We start from the raw sequence: 18989 nt of genomic DNA, 5'->3' as shown, positions 1-18989 counted from the left end.
CTTTATTCAATCCATCTAAAAGTGGAGGTTAACACCCTCCTACGCGTTTCGTGTAGAAATACACTTTATGTCCACTGAATTCAGTTATCAAATCAAAATGTGTAAGTGCAGATTGGTTCTGATGCTGCAGTGCCACCCTGTGGATTAAATGTAAACTAACATTTGATAGCAAGCCTAATTAATACTAATGTAAGATTATCTGACTTGATTATACGTGACAAGTGTTTTTTTTTTATATTTCCGAATGATACATTACCAATGCATTTATATGTATATTCTATATTCGAAGTATCTATGTGATTCAGCCATCTGTGATTTTTTTTCAAAAAGTTGTCAATCTGTGGGTCTGAGTACTATACAGAAAAGGTATCCGAATGACTGCTACAGTTATTTGTGTAGATGGCTTCTGTAATATGCAGTGCAGGTCTGTGTGTGTCTATTATACAATTCAGGTATTTCTGTGCATTCAGCAATATATTAATAGTACTGTGTAGTATAAAATACAGCCGTGTGTCACTGTACAGGCATACCTCGGTTTAAGGACACTCGCGAGTAAGTACATATCGCTCAATAGGAAAATTGCAGCTCACGCATGCGCTTGTCAGCACGTCCTGAACAGCAATACCAGCTTCCTATCTGTACCGAAGCTGTGTGCAAGCGGGGAGACTATAGAGCCTGTTACAAATGTGTTATTTACATCAGTTATGCACGTATATGAGGATTGCAGTACAGTACATGCATCAATAAGTGGGAAAAAGGTAGTGCTTCACTTTAAGTACATTTTCACTTTACATACATGCTCCGGTCCCATTGTGTAAGTTAATGCGGGGTATGCCTGTACAATATAATACTGGTGCCAGCGGCAGGCAAGTTTATGATTTGCAGTTCGCCTCACCCATCTGCAAAACTCTTCAATGGTTTCTCACACAGAAGTTAGAATTTTACTATTAAGTGAGAAAAATATACAAGCTTCACATTAAAACAACTGTAGATGACCAACCGCTCAACCTACTTATATCAAGAGGTAATTATGTGATACATATACATCGTGCATAGGGACAACCATTAACCTATTCATCAACAAGTGCCCAGCATTAAGCCTACACTAGATCCCTTACGCTGCACTCTAGAAATATATTGAGACTTAGTCATGAAATCTTAATATTCCTATTATAGCAATGCAAAGCAGATAGATAACTACTTATATAGCACTATTTCCAAGGGAAAAAAAACCTGACGAGATTGGTAGAGTATAGAGGTCATCAATTACATAGTATGGAAAACAATACATTTTTCATAATAAACAAATAACGCAAGTGAATATACATACAGTGAAAAAAAATGTAAATCCCCAAGGAAAGGCGAATTAGAGGTACACAGTATTGGATAACGGTCAGGGAGGTAAGTACAATTCCAATAAGTGTCTCAAAAGGATATCTCAAATAGGTGATCCGAGATACACCCCATCGAAAGCCAATGTAATAGTTATAGATATAATACACAGAAAGGTACAGGTAAACCCCGTTATAGCGCGGTGCTCGGGGTCCACCCTGAGACCACCGCGTTAGTAACGGGGGCGCGCTAATTTTAAAAAAAAATGGCCGCCGCGCGCCTGATCGGGAGTGTCCAATGCCCGGGGTGTCCTCTGAAGGGGTGTCCGCCACCTGGGATGTGGGAGATGGGCGCGCGCGAGGGGGAAGGAGGGTTGTGTTGCGCGGCTGTGCACGTGGGTGGGGTGGTGGTGGTTCCCGTGCTTGCCCGCTCGATGCGGGCGGACTGCGAGGGGGAAGCTGACGGGCACGAATGGGCGGGGAGGCTGGAGAGCCGAGTCTTGGCGCTTCCCCCCTTACTCCACTGTGTGTGTGTGTGTGTGTGTGTGTGTGTGTGTGTGTGTGTGTGTGTGTGTGTGTGTGTGTGTGTGTGTGTGTGTGTGTGTGTGGAGGGGGCTTCCCCCTCCCCCTCCCTACGAATGCAATCAACAGCCGCAGGAAGAGGCTTCAATCCGGGGCAAGTCGGGAGCAAAATGGCCGACACTGCTCCGTGAGGGAGGGTGAGGTGGCGCCTACATTGCCTGCCGACAGATCCTCCGGAGCTGACACCAGCTCAGGGGAACCCCGAGGAGAGGCATCAGCTGAAATTATCTGCTCCAGAGTTAGCGGGAAACGGGGTGAGTGATGTCATCAGCACACCAACATTTAAAGTGTGTGTGTGTGTGTGTGTGTGTGTGTGTGTGTGTGTGTGTGCTGCTGACATGTGAGGGGGGGGTGGGCTGCTGACATGTGAGGGGGGGTGGGCTGCTGACGTGAGGGGGGTGGGGGGCTGCTGACATGTGAGGGGGGTGGGGGGCTGCTGACATGGGAGGAGGGGGGTGGGTGCTGCTGACATGGGAGGAGGGGGTGGGGGGGTTGCTGACATATGTTGGGGGGACTGCTGAAATGGAATGGGCTGGGGGGGCTGCTGAAATGGGCTGTGTGGCCCAACTCTGTTTTCTTTGTAAGGGGGGAGAGTGGTGTGAGTTGCAGGGGGGGTGGGAGTGATGTGAGGTGCAGGGGGGGGTGGGAGTGATGTGAGGTGCAGTGGGAGTGATCTGAGGTGCAGTGTGTGCAGTGTAGTGTGTGTGCAGTGTGTGCAGTGTGCAGTGTGTGCAGTGTGTAGAGTGTGTGCAGTGTGTAGAGTGTGTGCAGTGTGTAGAGTGTGTGCAGTGTGTAGAGTGTGTGCAGTGTGTAGAGTGTGTGCAGTGTGTAGAGTGTGTGCAGTGTGTAGAGTGTGTGCAGTGTGTAGAGTGTGTGCAGTGTGTAGAGTGTGTGCAGTGTGTAGAGTGTGTGCAGTGTGTAGAGTGTGTGCAGTGTGTAGAGTGTGTGCAGTGTGTACAGTGTGTAGAGTGTGTGCAGTGTGTAGAGTGTGTGCAGTGTGTAGAGTGTGTGCAGTGTGTAGAGTGTGTGCAGTGTGTAGAGTGTGTGCAGTGTGTAGAGTGTGTGCAGTGTGTAGAGTGTGTGCAGTGTGTAGAGTGTGTGCAGTGTAGAGTGTGTGTAGTGTGTAGAGTGTGTGCAGTGTAGAGTGTGTGCAGTGTAGAGTGTGTGCAGTGTAGAGTGTGTGCAGTGTAGAGTGTGTGCAGTGTAGAGTGTGTGCAGTGTAGAGTGTGTGCAGTGTAGAGTGTGTGCAGTGTAGAGTGTGTGCAGTGTAGAGTGTGTGCAGTGTAGAGTGTGTGCAGTGTAGAGTGTGTGCAGTGAGCAGTGTGTGCAGTGAGCAGTGTGTGCAGTGAGCAGTGTGTGCAGTGAGCAGTGTGTGCAGTGAGCAGTGTGTGCAGTGAGCAGTGTGTGCAGTGAGCAGTGTGTGCAGTGAGCAGTGTGTGCAGTGAGCAGTGTGTGCAGTGAGCAGTGTGTGCAGTGAGTGCAGTGAGCAGTGTGTGCAGTGAGCAGTGTGTGCAGTGAGCAGTGTGTGCAGTGAGCAGTGTGTGCAGTGAGAGTGTGTGCAGTGAGAGTGTGTGCAGTGTGAGCAATGAGCAGTGTGTGTGCAGTGTGCGTCAGTGTGAGCAATGAGCAGTGTGTGTGCAGTGTGCGTCAGTGTGGGCAATGAGCAGTGTGTGCAGTGTGCGTCAGTGTGAGCAATGAGCAATGAGCAGTGTGTGTGCAGTGTGTGCAGTGTGAGCAATGAGCAGTGTGTGTGCAGTGTGTGTCAGTGTGAGCAATGAGCAGTGTGTGCAGTGTGTGCAATGAGCAGTGAGCAGTGTGTGCAATGAGCAGTGTGTGCAGTGTGAGCAGTGTGTGTGCAGTGTGTGTCAGTGTGAGCAATGAGCAGTGTGTGTGCAGTGTGTGTCAGTGTGGGCAATGAGCAGTGTGTGTGCAGTGTGTGTCAGTGTGAGCAATGAGCAGTGTGTGTGCAGTGTGTGTCAGTGTGAGCAATGAGCAGTGTGTGCAGTGTGAGCAATGAGCAGTGTGTGCAGTGTGAGCAATGAGCAGTGTGTGCAGTGAGAGTGTGTGCAGTGAGAGTGTGTGCAGTGAGAGTGTGTGCAGTGAGAGTGTGTGCAGTGAGTGTGTGCAGTGAGAGTGTGTGCAGTGAGAGTGTGTGCAGTGAGAGTGTGTGCAGTGAGAGTGTGTGCAGTGAGAGTGTGTGCAGTGAGAGTGTGTGCAGTGAGAGTGTGTGCAGTGAGAGTGTGTGCAGTGAGAGTGTGTGCAGTGAGAGTGTGTGCAGTGAGAGTGTGTGCAGTGAGAGTGTGTGCAGTGAGAGTGTGTGCAGTGAGAGTGTGTGCAGTGAGAGTGTGTGCAGTGAGAGTGTGTGCAGTGAGAGTGTGTGCAGTGAGAGTGTGTGCAGTGAGAGTGTGTGCAGTGAGAGTGTGTGCAGTGAGAGTGTGTGCAGTGAGAGTGTGTGCTGTGTGCAGTATGAGCAATGAGCAGAGTGTGTGCAGTGTGTGCTGTGAGAGTGTGTGCAGTGTGTGCTGTGAGAGTGTGTGCAGTGTGTGTAGTGTGAAAAAAAAATTATTTTTTTATTTTTTTAAACGGGAGCCACGGGAAAACCGCGTTATAACCGAATCGCGGTATAACGAGGCCCGTTATAACGGGGTTTACCTGTATATAGTTATTATGTGGTCACACAAATAATCCTGTGTATTATAACACCATTGCTGCCTATGATAGACGCATCGCAAGCACTTTGAATACGTGACTCAGAGTGAGTCTGTTGGTATAAATCCCAACACTAGTAATACAGATCTACTCTCCTTTGACAGGCAGGTACAAGAGGATCTCGGCCCTTGAACCTATCCAACTCCTCCAGCAACTGCCTCCTTACCCCTTTTCATTATGAGTGGGGGAAGCAACTATGTCAAGGGGCACTCAACGGGTAAAAATTGCATTTCTAAGTTTATAACAGCTAAACCTTGCTGAGGCCCAAATCCGCAAGAGGGTGCTGAGCTATAGCTTGCCACCATCACAGTTCATATGACGAAGTAAAAAGTGTGATACATATTAGCACCAGTTTGTGGATCGGGCCTGATTTTGCTCATTTGCATCTCTGCTTACTGGGTGGTCCATTACTGGGGCAGTACCATACAATTATTATTTATATAGTGCTTCTCTCCCAATGGAAAACAAAGTGCTTCACAATTACATAGTAACTTTAGAGAAGCAGTCCAGGCGACACTATTTTGTTTAAAGCTGCAGACCAAGCTTTTGGTTTCTATAGCAACAATTTACAAAGTCACATCCCTTTCCTCTTCTAAAACCGGCTCTAACACACCTTTTTGAGCCCTGCCCTCTCTCTAGCAGTGCACCACTTATATCTACTGACTGTCTGGTCACAGGATCCTCCCAACAGAACTTTGCATCTTTGGTCCTCTTCTGCTTCACTGACAGCCATTTAGTGAACCCTCGAGCCAAATCATCGACGATAGATCACAGAAGAAAGGATCAATTGGCAACTTACCTATTACTTATTGTGTGCATTGTATTGATGCAAAATAAAGGAAAAGAAGGAGCACACAGGAGACTTGTTTTGAGTTTGAAAAAACTTCAATAAAGTATTCACAGCATGTGCTCCTTATTTTCCTTTATTTTGTGCCTATTATCAGGTCCAGCTTTGAGACTCCGGGACCATTTCAAGGTAAGCACCAGAAGCAAAATAATATTTATATACTTCTACAAACAGTGGTGTGCCATTTATACTTACTATTGCTCCATTGTATTGATGCACATATTAAAGAGGGAAAAAAAGTTAACAAATAAAAATACGGGGTCACGGGCGCTGAACCACATTAATTTCAGCTCCGGGGACACCGTTTCCCAATATAATTATTATTTCAGATAGCAGCCCAATCGAAACGGTGGCTTTAAATGTCCCGCAAGCTAATAGGAAGCTGTGACGTCATACCTTGCGGCTTCCTATTGGCCCAATGATGCGGGACATTTACACAGATCTGAGATACCGGCGCCCCTTACGGAAGTAAGTATCTCTGGGAGCAGGGGGTTCCTGGAGGTGAAATTAACGTAGTTCAGCTCTGAAGATCCCCCGATTCAAACCTACTAATAAATGGTCCCTAGGAGTGCTCCTTTAACGACACTAATAGACACCAAACACAGGATGCCAATATAGGATGTTACAAAATATAAACTTTTACGAACAGACTTTTAAACCACTTATCAATATAACTGACATCCTGAGCAAGCTTCCGGCTCTCCCAACTTAAAATGTTCACTTATTTGCTTCTTTTGGAACATTTCTAGTTTCTTTGGGGTTTGTGTAATCATAATCCTTCAAAGTGGGGGCGTGTCCGGCAGCCAAGCTACGCAGTCGCTTAACCATGGGGCTCCGTGAAGGACTGCAGAAAATCGTCCCATAAAACACCACAAATCTTACTAAAAAGCAACACAAAGGTGACACACAGGTAGAGGAGGACCCTCCCTGTGTTTTGTGCAGCCCCGTAGCGGCGGACGGGGCAAGCAGTGGGCGCAGTCACACGGGCAAAGACCGGAGCTCCAGAGCCTCCCCTGACACTGAAGCCAACATGGCCGCCGGGCGTGAATGAAGGGGCCCGAAACGGCGGTAGACCACCCAAGACTCCGATCTGCGAGGGAGGTGGGAGGGGAAAGGGCGGGGAAGCGGCTAGCGGGAGTCCCAATCCGGCGCTGCGGAGGGCAAGCAGGCGCCGAATAGCAGTTGTTGCGGCAGCAGCGGAGGCCATTTTGACTTTGCGCCCTGCCGGAGTGCCACCAGCAGACACAGGTTTGTCCCTCGAAATTTAGATACAATCCCTTTCGAGGAAACGGACATCCAGATCTTTGCCGATATCGCCCCTGTAACACTGGCGAAAAGAAGAGGCCCGAGAGACATTACCGGCCTACTCAGAAGCCGAGGTGTCCGATACCGATGGGGTTTCCCCTTCAGCCTCCAAGCCTCACACAACGATAAGCAGGCTACGATGGGAAGACCGGACGAAGGCCTAGCATGTATCAAATCTCTTGGGATAGAAGTTAACCCAGAAATAACAGCAAAGTTGCAACAGAAGCAACCCCTTCCGAGGAGAGAGGCATGGAATAGGACCATTCCAAGGCATAGTCAGGTCAAACAAAGAAAAGAGACCCAGACTCAAGGATTCCCAGAGCCGAGACTGACACAGGGTCTTGAAGGAGAAACTCGCTCAAGGAAGTAAAGACCTGAGGAAGAGTTAAATTGAATATCTGGGGCAAATTAAACGTTCTTCTTTTTGTTCCAGAAATATGGAGCCAATGATTGCAAAGACAAGGAGAACAATAAATCGGCAAACATGGACGCTAGTTGTTTCAGACTATATGTGAATAATGTAGAATGTGGCAACATTCTATTTCTGTATACACTTAGTTAAAGTTAAGACCTAGATTAGCTAGGGCGGGTCCCCTAGAAAAGTTTGTATCTTAATAGAGTTTCAGTTAAAAATTAAACCAAAGTTTAAGTTTATAATATGTGTTCCTCGCCCCGGTCATTTGTTCTTCTTTCTTTCTTTCGTTCTCCACCAAGAACCCAGGCTCCATCTGAGATTTTTATCAGTGGACATGCAGGTCGGGACTGAAAAGGCCAGAAGGTGGGTCGGACGAGCTAAGGACCACAGGTATCAAAACACCCCCCACTACATTACCCAACTCTACACACCACAATTTCCCGAAAGGTAGAGTCAAAGGCCCAGGATGCATATGGACTTCATCCCCACACACGTTAAACTACACACACCCTACGCCCCTAATCTTCACTAAAGTTTTTTCCTTTTTTTTTCCAACCACACCCAACCATCTCCACTACACTATGCTAGACCAGATCCAAAGTTAGAAATAAACAAAACGAGTTACACACAAGGCAAAGGAAATCCGCTTAAATGGCTAGTAAGTTAAAAAAAATATCCCTAAATGTTAAAGGGTTAAACTCACCAGAGAAAAGAAAACTAATGTTCCGAGACTTTAAGAAAAACCAGGACGACATTTACATTATACAGGAAACTCATCTAAACAGAGAGGATACAGCACGACTTAGAGATTAGATGTTCCCCCAGATATACCACTCGCCGGCACAACACAAAAAAGCGGGAGTGGCGATTCTTTTTAGAGCAATGACACCCTTCTCGCTAGATAAGATAAAGAGGGACAAGTCAGGAAGGATGATTATTTAAGGTAAACTTGGTACGATAGGTATCACTATAGCTAACCTATACATGCCAAACGAGGACCAGGAGTCCTTTATAGAAAAGTCCCTCGACACTATTATGCAATAAAGGAAAGGACGGTTAATAAAATCGGGGGAGACTTAAACACAGTATTAGATGCCACAAAGGACAAGGCGAAACCCTCCCAAAAAGACCATAATTTAAAGCCCAAGAGAGATAGGAGACTGGAAAAAAGGCTCTGATAGACACATGGAGGACGATGAATCCTTCCTCTGGGAGCTATTCATTTTACTCAGCCCCACATGACCAATATACAAGAATAGACTACATATTAATATCTAGAGACCTCGCAGACAGTATACTCAGCGCAGAAATGGACAAGATCACGTGGTCGGACCCCGCCCCTGTAGTGCCAACATTAAAAGATCTAAAACAAGGCCCTCCAGGGGGGAGATGGTGGCAAAACGATCTATTATTAGGGATACCTGAAACTAGACACACAATAGGAGAAGCTTTACGAGAATATTTCTCACAAAACGATAACGGCCAGGTCAGCGAGTCCACCCTATGGGCTGTCCATAAGGCTACTTTGAAGGGCAAAATTATCAGTGCAGCAACGCACAGGAAAAAAAAGAGAAGAATAAGAGAGATTAGAGAGACTGAATGACAGCCTGAAAAAAAAAATGGAGGAAGAGTACCAACAGTCACCATAAAAAGACATTTTAAAGAGGATAAAAACAGGAGGGAAATCAAAAATATACTACCAGAGGACACAGAAAAAGCAATGAGATGGACGAACCAACTTTATTATGAAAGAGGGAACAAAGCAGATAAATACCTGGCGGCGAAATTAAGGAACAAAATGTCTAGTCTAAATATATTCAGTTTAAAAACAGCCCAGGATAAAATAGTTTTTAACCCATCTGAAATTAACAGTGAATTTGTAAAATACTATAGCACCCTGTATAATTTAAACGATACCACACAGGAGACCTCGAGACAGAGGGGAAGCATTGATCAATATTTAGATACTTGCGAACTCCCCAAACTGGATAATCAAACAAAAAAACAGTTGGTCAGCAAGATAACAGCTGAGGAGGTATCGGCAGCCATAAAATCCCTTAACAAAATTCTAAAAACCCAGGCCCGGATGGGTTTTCAAACCTATACTATACAAAATTTGAACCGACCCTTAAACCATATTTAATAAGATTATTCAGTGATTTATTAAAAGGAGAAAAGCTACCGAAGGAAATGCTGGAGGAGGCAATCATTGTAATTCCCAAGGAAGGCAAAGATCCTATGCTCTATAGCTTGGGCAGACCTATTTCGCTTATTAACACTGATATAAAATTATTTGCCAAGATATTAGCCACGCGCTTAAATAAAGCACTGGACACCTTGATCCACACAGACTAGGTGGGTTTTACTCCAAAGAGGCAGGCATCTGCCAACATTCGTAGAATTATAAATATAATTCATAACAGCTATACAAGTCAAAACCCGACTAATTCTGGGGATGGACGCAGAAAAGGCTTTTGATAGGGTAGCGTGGCCCTTCATGTTCCAAATAATTAATAAAATGGGAATAAAGGACAGTTTTATCAAAGGAGTTCAGGCTCTGTATATAGACAACAGCTACAGTTCGGACCTCATGTTATATCTCAGCCCCATTCAAAATCACAAATGGTACTAGACAGGGCTGCCCATTGTCACCGTTGCCGTTCGCGCTGTGCATAGAAGCGCTGGCATCCAAAATAAGAGGGAATCGCGATATACAGGGAGTAACGATAGGGGATAGGGAATACAGGGTGTCCCTATTCGCAGACGATGTCTTACTATCACTCACAAGCCCCAAAACATAATTAAATAAACTATTTGACACAGTAGAAGAATTTGGTAGATACTCAACCTTTAAAATAAACCACACCAAATCGGAGGATCTAAGTTTAAATATTTCGGCAGAGGATAAGCTACACATGAAAAAAAACTATTTCCCGTTAGATGGAATCCAGATAAGATTAAATATTTAGGAATATATATATATATATATATATATATATATATATATATATATATATATATATATATATATATATATATATATATATATATATATATATATATATATATATATATATATATATATATATATATAAATAGCAAAGACATATGACAAATTTTACGAGAAAAATTACCCAGCACTTATTAAAGAGCTGATAAAAGATTTAAGGACCTGGGATAAACACCAAATAACATGGACAGGCAGAATAAACTCGGTGAAAATGAATGCATTACCCAGCATGCTATATTTATTCGAAGTGCTACCTGTCTCAGTCCCACAGAAAGATATCAAAGAACTAGAAAAAGAGATTACAACGTTTATATGGCATGGCAGAAAGCCAAGAATAAAGAGAAGGTTAATGAGTACACCAACAATATTAGGAGGTATGTCCCAACCAGATCTAGCCAAATATTACGAGGCGGCCAGGATAGCCCCCCTGATACACTGGTCAATGGAGGAGGGAGAAAGATCTTGGCTGGACATAGAAAGAGCAGAGGTAGGTACAGACGAAGGATATGGCAACCCTACCTTGGTTAAAAAAGGAGACCAGACCTGAATCTACTAGGGCTCATCCAGTTATTTCACACTCTTTAAAATTATGGGACAAAGTATGTAAGACTAGTACTGTTTCGTCCATTCCCTCAGTCCTGACTCCAATATTGTCTAACCCGGGGTTTGTTCCAGCTCTCGAATCAAGAGCATTTAAAATATGGGGAGAAATAGGCCTGAGGAGAATCTGGAATGTGGTGAAAGCAGATAGGATTAAAACATTCCAGGAATTAAAAGAAGAGTTTGATATACCAGATATGCACCTGTACCAGTATTTTCAGGTAAGACACTATGCTGTCTCAATACAGCCGACACGAGACGTTCTCAGACCCCTGACAACTTTTGAGAATTTATATCTAGCAGGAGAATACCATAAGGGCACCATTACACAACTGTATCCAACTCTGACCACACAGAAAGAGGAGCAGCCAAGTAAAAACACTGTTGATTGGGAAAACGATATCGGGCGGGCGTTAGAGAGGGAGGAGTGGGTGGAGATATACAGTATGAGAGATCAGCAAAAGCATCTAGATGTGCGGCAGTGCGGGAAATTAACCTCAAGATATTACATAGATGGTACTATACCACAGCACGACTTCACTCGTTTTTTCCGACCTTTTCCCCTCAATGCTGGAGGCAATGCGGCCAGATAGGGTCGTTTAAGCATATTTGGTGGACCTGTCCTAAGATTGTACAAATTTGGGGAAAAATTAAAAATTGAATAAGGAAAATAACGGGACTAAACTGCCCTTGGAATATGGAGACAGTATTAATCCTGAAACCAATAGAGGACTTAGAATGGAACACAGACAGACTAATGGTTCATATTTTCTCATCAGCTAAAGCAGTAATAGCTAGAAATTGGAAACAGACCGACCCGCCGACAATTACGGAAGTCAAAAATAAACTAAATTATATTATGGTAATGGAAAAACTTACCAGTTTAATTCAGGATAGATACGGAACTTTTCTGAAAATATGGGGGCCATGGATGATTTACTGGAAAACAAATCACTAACAATCTTTCCTCCAATGCTATATTACAAAACTGTAATGTGAATCACACGAAAGGTAAATACAAGTATAACTAATTGGTTGTACTGAAAACAAAGCAAAGATGGAAATGTATCTGCCCCCCTCCTATTTTTCTTTTGTACCCTCTCCCTCCCACCCCAAAAATAACTTGTGTAAAAAGAACAATAAAATACAAGTTTAAAAAAAATAATCCTTCATAGTTCTGATTTTCCCCATTTTAAACACTAATTATGGTGCCATCTGTAGCCAAATATATCAAAAGGGAAAAAGCCTGACAATGCAACAATTTACTTGCACATAAGTTTAGTTAGTCATATTAAAAAAATAGAGAACAGAGTTAAGAGATATAGATATATATATATATCACCCCCCTTGAGAAAAGTTCCACTCCGGAACCGAAACGTCAGATTGGGCGGCCTGTTCATTTTGTATTGATGCCTAATACAGACTTTTTTTGCCTATACTGATCTGAGTGCAGTCTTCCTTTACCGGACGTGAGAATGGTAATGTTGTTCTATATAGATATATATAGATGTCTATATATATAGATATCTATAGATGTCTATATATATAGATATCTATATATATAGACATACGTTACCGTTCCAAGGTCTGGTAAAGCAAGAGACAGCACTCAATTGTAGAAAACTTCACAAAGTGTATTGGTGAAATTAGTGGTACATCAAGAAACCCAATGTTTCGGTCCTCCAAAATGGGACCTTCCTCAGGGGGATATCAGTATGTTTAGGCAGTGGCCTAAACAGAGATCGAAATTTTATGAGTCATTACTGACACAAGTGAACTCTCTTCCCATGAGCGCTATAGGCCATGTCTGTACATACTATGCTATATGTATGCACACACAGCTGTCTCTCACACATACTTATACTCCTTGTTTTTCCATCCCTATACACCAATAAGGACCACATAGTATCCACACACACTTTTAGTTGTGCTACTAACTCTCACATTTCTACACCCACCCACACCATTTATATCCACTCCACACACACCTTTTGTAAAGCACTGTATATACTGTGGGCTCTCCATTCATGTAAATTTACACTGATACACATACACACTCTTTCATCACTTGCTTTCAGGAACCTTTTGACACCTCCAGCCATATAACACATCCACACCGGGGGAAGGACCAGCACAGATAACATTCCAATAGACACTGTTTATAGTATAGCTTTTGCTTGCTTCATTCATTGTAACATCGCCGGAAGAAGAGATCAGTGTATCTCGAAAGCTCGCACAAATAAAAGCATTTCGTTAGCCACAGAACGGTATCATCTATTTATTTTTTGATTATAATCTGCACATATATATATATATATATATATAGTGCAGAATAAATGAGTTCTTCAGTATTAGGCGATACGTTTTTTATTGGACTAACAATTTATGTCATAGGACAAGCTTTCGAGAGTTCTCCTCTCTTCTTCAGGTCGAGCAATAATGATATACAAAGGATTCAATGGCTAAAGCAGTGTAGAGAGAGGGAAAAAAAACCAAACAACAGATATTTACTGTAGATAAGTTAGGGTGTTAAGTGTTTGAAGCCAGGGGACAGTGTCAAAGAAAGGTGGGGAGGGGAAGGGATGGTGGGGGGAGATATATATATATCTCACTTCTGAGCACATTCACATGTCTTAGACAGGTCTGCAACCCTGCCTTTCACCCACTATCACCTAGCATACAGTGCTTAAACCGCAACAAGGAATTCTGGGAAATGACATGCAAATGAGCACATAGTGCCACCTTTTGCCTGAAATCTATTTTTACATGGAACCCTCATAATTTATATAATTGGTGGTGTTTTTCCGTTTAAACCAATAACCGGAATCTCTACTTATAAAATTGTGTAATTTGTATAAAAAACATAAACACACACACACACACACACAACGTAAACACACACAACGTAAACACACACACACACACACACACACACACACACACACACACGGTGTCAAACAACTACCTATTAGACATGCCACTGCCACGGGGCTGCCCTTTTATAGGGTACCAAATTAGGAATAGCACAGCGAGACTAACTTGTTATACAGGTGGGAGAGTGATGTGTCAGTCACACGCCTCCTCTCCTGATTGGCTGCCTGTAGGGGGCATGTCCTTAAAGGTTTGTGGCGGCCTGCAGGGGGCGTGTCCTCCCATGTTTGACAGGGTGGCGTAGCCGTGAGCGGTTCGCCCTCATTGGCTGAATGGTTCACGTGACTCGGCCGTCGCCAGCCAGAAACAACTTTCTAAATCGCTTCAGGAGTCAGCCGCCCTGCAGCTCCAGGCGGCGCGCAGGTATGTTCACTTTCATTGTTTTTTTGTATCTTGTTTTTCGGCCGTGCGGGTCGTGCTAAGCATTTTTGGTATAATCACGGTCTGTCTACTTACCTGCGCAGGCAGCTCTCGCACACAGCTCCCTGGCTCTTCTTGCACACGGTGTATACGTAAGGCTGCTCGCTGCACACGGTTATCCCCAGGCTCAGCTCTCTCGCAGCTTGCAGACCGTTGCCCTTCATGGGGCTCTGGAACTTCATAAAACTTATCGCCATCTCCCTTTCAGCGTATCCACTTTCAAATGTAGAATTTCCTGGTCCAAATCCCATAAATTTCCTGGTCAAGAGATCACATTTCCTTGTCAAAAATCTATCCAAAAACTTATTTTAACGTATTTAAAAGGCGATTAGTGTGGATCTGCAGTTAAAGCAGAAATCCGACGTTCCTTTAATTTTTTTTAGTGTTATAGGTTTGAAGCCAGGGTCTACCTGCTGAATCGCATTCATTTCCGCTCCGAGGATGCCCTGCTTCCAGAGATACTTACCTCTGTAAGGGGTGCCGGTAGCAGCTCCTGTGTGAGGCGGATTGAAAGCTCCCGCGTCACGCAGGCCAATAGGAAGACGTGACATCATCCCTTGCGGCTTCAAATTGGCCCATTTGACCGGGAGATTTAAACCTGCAGAACTGCTACCGGCACCCCCTACGGAGGCAAGTATCTCGGGAACAGGGGGACCTCCTCTGTGGGATGGCTAACTGAAAGTGAGTGACATGTAAGTGCTATTAGCCTCATCCCATCATGTGATCTATAATAAATATATCCAGGGACATACCCAGGACTGTGGCTAGAGTGCTGTAGGGCATTGTGGGTGGCGCTGGGGGACTAATGATGCAGTGCGCCACGAGAAAGTTACATTCTGTACTAGGAGCGCGACCCGAGGGCGCTACCCGCTGACCCAGAGCGCAACGCGAGCGCGCTACCCGCTGACCCAGAGCGCATCCCGAGCACGCTACCCGCTGACCCAGAGCGCAACGCGAGCGCGCTACCCGCTGACCCAGAGCGCAACGCGAGCGCGCTACCCGCTGACCCAAAGCGCAACGCGAGCGTGCTACCCGCTGACCCAGAGCGCAACGCGGGCGCGCTATCCACTGACCCAGAGCGCGACCCGAGTGCGCTACCCACTGACCCAGCGTATGATCTGTGCGCGCTACAAACTGACCCAGAGCGCGACACCCACTGACCCAGAGTATAACCCGAGCGTGCTACCCTTTGAGCCAGAGTACGCGCTACCCACTGACCCAGAGCATGACCCGAACGCGCTACCCACTGACCCAGAGCATGACCCGAACGCGCTACCCACTGACACAGGGCATGACCCGAACGCGCTACCCACTGACACAGGGCATGACCCGAACGCGCTACCCACTGACCCAGAGCATGACCCGAACGCGCTACCCACTGACCCAGAGCATGACCCGAACGCGCTACCCACTGACCCAGAGCATGACCCGAACGCGCTACCCACTGACCCAGAGCATGACCCGAACGCGCTACCCACTGACCCAGAGCATGACCCGAACGCGCTACCCACTGACCCAGAGCATGACCCGAACGCGCTACCCAATGACCCAGAGCATGACCAGAGCGCGCTACCCACTGACCCAGAGCATGATCAGAGCGCGCTACCCACTGACCCAGAGCATGACCCGAACGCGCTACCCACTGACCCAGAGCATGACCCGAACGCGCTACCCACTGACCCAGAGCATGACCCGAACGCGCTACCCACTGACCCAGAGCATGACCCGAACGCGCTACCCACTGACCCAGAGCATGACCCGAACGCGCTACCCACTGACCCAGAGCATGACCCGAACGCGCTACCCACTGACCCAGAGCATGACCCGAACGCGCTACCCACTGACCCAGAGCATGACCCGAACGCGCTACCCACTGACCCAGAGCATGACCCGAACGCGCTACCCACTGACCCAGAGCATGACCCGAACGCGCTACCCACTGACCCAGAGCATGACCCGAACGCGCTACCCAATGACCCAGAGCATGACCAGAGCGCGCTACCCACTGACCCAGAGCATGATCAGAGCGCGCTACCCACTGACCCAGAGCATGACCCGAACGCGCTACCCACTGACCCAGAGCATGACCCGAACGCGCTACCCACTGACCCAGAGCATGACCCGAACACGCTACCCACTGACCCAGAGCATGACCCGAACGCGCTACCCACTGACTCAGAGCATGACCCGAACGCGCTACCCACTGACCCAGAGCATGACCAAAGCGCGCTACCCACTGACCCAGAGCGCGCTACCCACTGACCCAGAGCATGACCCGAACGCGCTACCCACTGACTCAGAGCATGACCCGAACGCGCTACCCACTGACCCAGAGCATGACCCGAACGCGCTACCCACTGACCCAGAGCATGACCCGAACGCGCTACCCACTGACCCAGAGCATGACCCGAACGCGCTACCCACTGACACAGAGCATGATCAGAGCGCACTACCCACTGACCCAGAGCATGACCCGAACGCGCTACCCACTGACCCAGAGCATGACCCGAACGCGCTACCCACTGACACAGAGCATCACCTGAACGCGCTACCCACTGACCCAGAGCATGACCCGAACGCGCTACCCACTGACCCAGAGCATGACCCGAACGCGCTACCCACTGACACAGAGCATCACCTGAACGCGCTACCCACTGACCCAGAGCATGACCTGAACGCGCTACCCACTGACCCAGAGCATGACCCGAACGCGCTACCCACTGACCCTGAGCATGACCCGAACGCGCTACCCACTGACCCAGACATGACCCGAACGCGCTACCCACTGACCCAGAGCATGACCCGAACGCGCTACCCACTGACCCAGAGCATGATCAGAGCGCACTACCCACTGACCCAGAGCATGACCCGAACGCGCTACCCACTGACCCAGAGCATGATCAGAGCGCGCTACCCACTGACCCAGAGCATGACCCGAACGCGCTACCCACTGACCCAGAGCATGACCCGAACGCGCTACCCACTGACCCAGAGCATGACCCGAACGCGCTACCCACTGACCCAGAGCATGACCCGAACGCGCTACCCACTGACCCAGAGCATGACCCGAACGCGCTACCCACTGACCCAGAGCATGACCCGAACGCGCTACCCACTGACCCAGAGCATGACCCGAACGCGCTACCCACTGACCCAGAGCATGATCAGAGCGCGCTACCCACTGACCCAGAGCATGACCAGAGCGCGCTACCCACTGACCCAGAGCATGATCAGAGCGCGCTACCCACTGACCCAGAGCATGACCCGAACGCGCTACCCACTGACCCAGAGCATGACCCGAACGCGCTACCCACTGACCCAGAGCATGACCCGAACGCGCTACCCACTGACCCACAGCATGACCCGACGCGCTACCCACTGACCCAGAGCATGACCCGAACGCGCTACCCACTGACCCAGAGCATGACCCGAACGCGCTACCCACTGACCCAGAGCATGACCCGAACGCGCTACCCACTGACCCAGAGCATGACCCGAACGCGCTACCCACTGACCCAGAGCATGACCCGAACGCGCTACCCACTGACCCAGAGCATGACCCGAACGCGCTACCCACTGACCCAGAGCATGACCCGAACGCGCTACCCACTGACCCAGAGCATGATCAGAGCGCGCTACCCACTGACCCAGAGCATGACCAGAGCGCGCTACCCACTGACCCAGAGCATGATCAGAGCGCGCTACCCACTGACCCAGAGCATGACCCGAACGCGCTACCCACTGACCCAGAGCATGACCCGAACGCGCTACCCACTGACCCAGAGCATGACCCGAACGCGCTACCCACTGACCCAGAGCATGACCCGAACGCGCTACCCACTGACCCAGAGCATGACCCGAACGCGCTACCCACTGACCCAGAGCATGACCCGAACGCGCTACCCACTGACCCAGAGCATGACCCGAACGCGCTACCCACTGACCCAGAGCATGATCAGAGCGCACTACAAAATGACACAGTAGAAGCAGACCACACTACATGGTGTGGGAGACGTGACACATGGTGTAGGAGGGTGACAAGAGAGGGGGGACAGTGGTGACAATCACTACCTTCTCTGTGCTTGCTCTGCACAGCACACACGCCGTACTCCCAGCTCCACTTGGAGCTCTCAATGCTTGAGCTCGCCGCCAACAGCAACTTGGGTGCGTGCGCACCAACACGGTGATGCTCCGCCCCCTGACGCTCGCGTCAGCTCAGCACTAGTGGTCCAATTTCCCTCCTGCTAAATGGAAGAATTGGTTCCGATATCCTCTCTGCGCGTGTGCAACCGAATGGGTGCGCGGAGTGACTGCGCACGCGCCGCCTTCGCCACCAGACAAGTGACAGCGCGCGGGTCGGGCGCGTGCCACTTGCGAAGTCCCAGCGATGGGAGCACGCGCTAGCCCGAGCTCTGCCATGCAGCTGCGCGTGCATAATACTGGGAGGCCTGCAATTATTATTAATAAAGAGATTAGGTCCATGTATAACACCAAATCACACATTATTATTATTAGTAGTATGGAAAAATTAAGTCCATGTATAGCACCGCAATACACATTATTATTAGTAGTATGGAAAGATTAAATCCATGTACAGTATAGCACCGCATCACACATTATTATTAATTAAGAGATTAAATCCATGTATAGCACCGCATCACACATTATTATTAATAAAGAGATTAAATCCATGTATAGCACCGCATCACACATTATTATTAATAAAGAGATTAAATCCATGTATAGCACCGCATCACACATTGTTATTAATAAAGAGATTTAGGTCCATGTATAGCACTGCATCATATATTACTATTATTATGACTAAAGAGATAAGGT

General features: G+C 47.4%; 1 protein-coding gene across 2 annotated transcripts in view; it reads right to left on the bottom strand.

Annotated features, from left to right (window-relative positions):
- Positions 1 to 18444, bottom strand: part of SMYD3 (SET and MYND domain containing 3) — a 1022776-nt gene extending 1004332 nt beyond the window's left edge. For both annotated transcript variants that reach the window (XM_075597074.1, XM_075597076.1), the window contains exons 1-2: positions 18222 to 18444; positions 14187 to 14408 (exon numbers count right to left, since the gene is read on the bottom strand). In XM_075597074.1, the coding sequence (XP_075453189.1) occupies positions 14187 to 14401 (215 nt within the window). In that variant the 5' untranslated portion in view covers positions 14402 to 14408; positions 18222 to 18444. The remainder of the gene's footprint in view (positions 1 to 14186; positions 14409 to 18221) is intronic.
- Between the last annotated feature and the right edge of the window lie 545 nt (positions 18445 to 18989).

This window comes from Ascaphus truei, chromosome 4, assembly GCF_040206685.1.
Source record: "Ascaphus truei isolate aAscTru1 chromosome 4, aAscTru1.hap1, whole genome shotgun sequence".
Classification (NCBI taxonomy): domain Eukaryota; kingdom Metazoa; phylum Chordata; class Amphibia; order Anura; family Ascaphidae; genus Ascaphus; species Ascaphus truei.
Note: the sequence above shows the minus strand (reverse complement) of the source record. Positions and strands in the feature narration are given on the sequence as shown.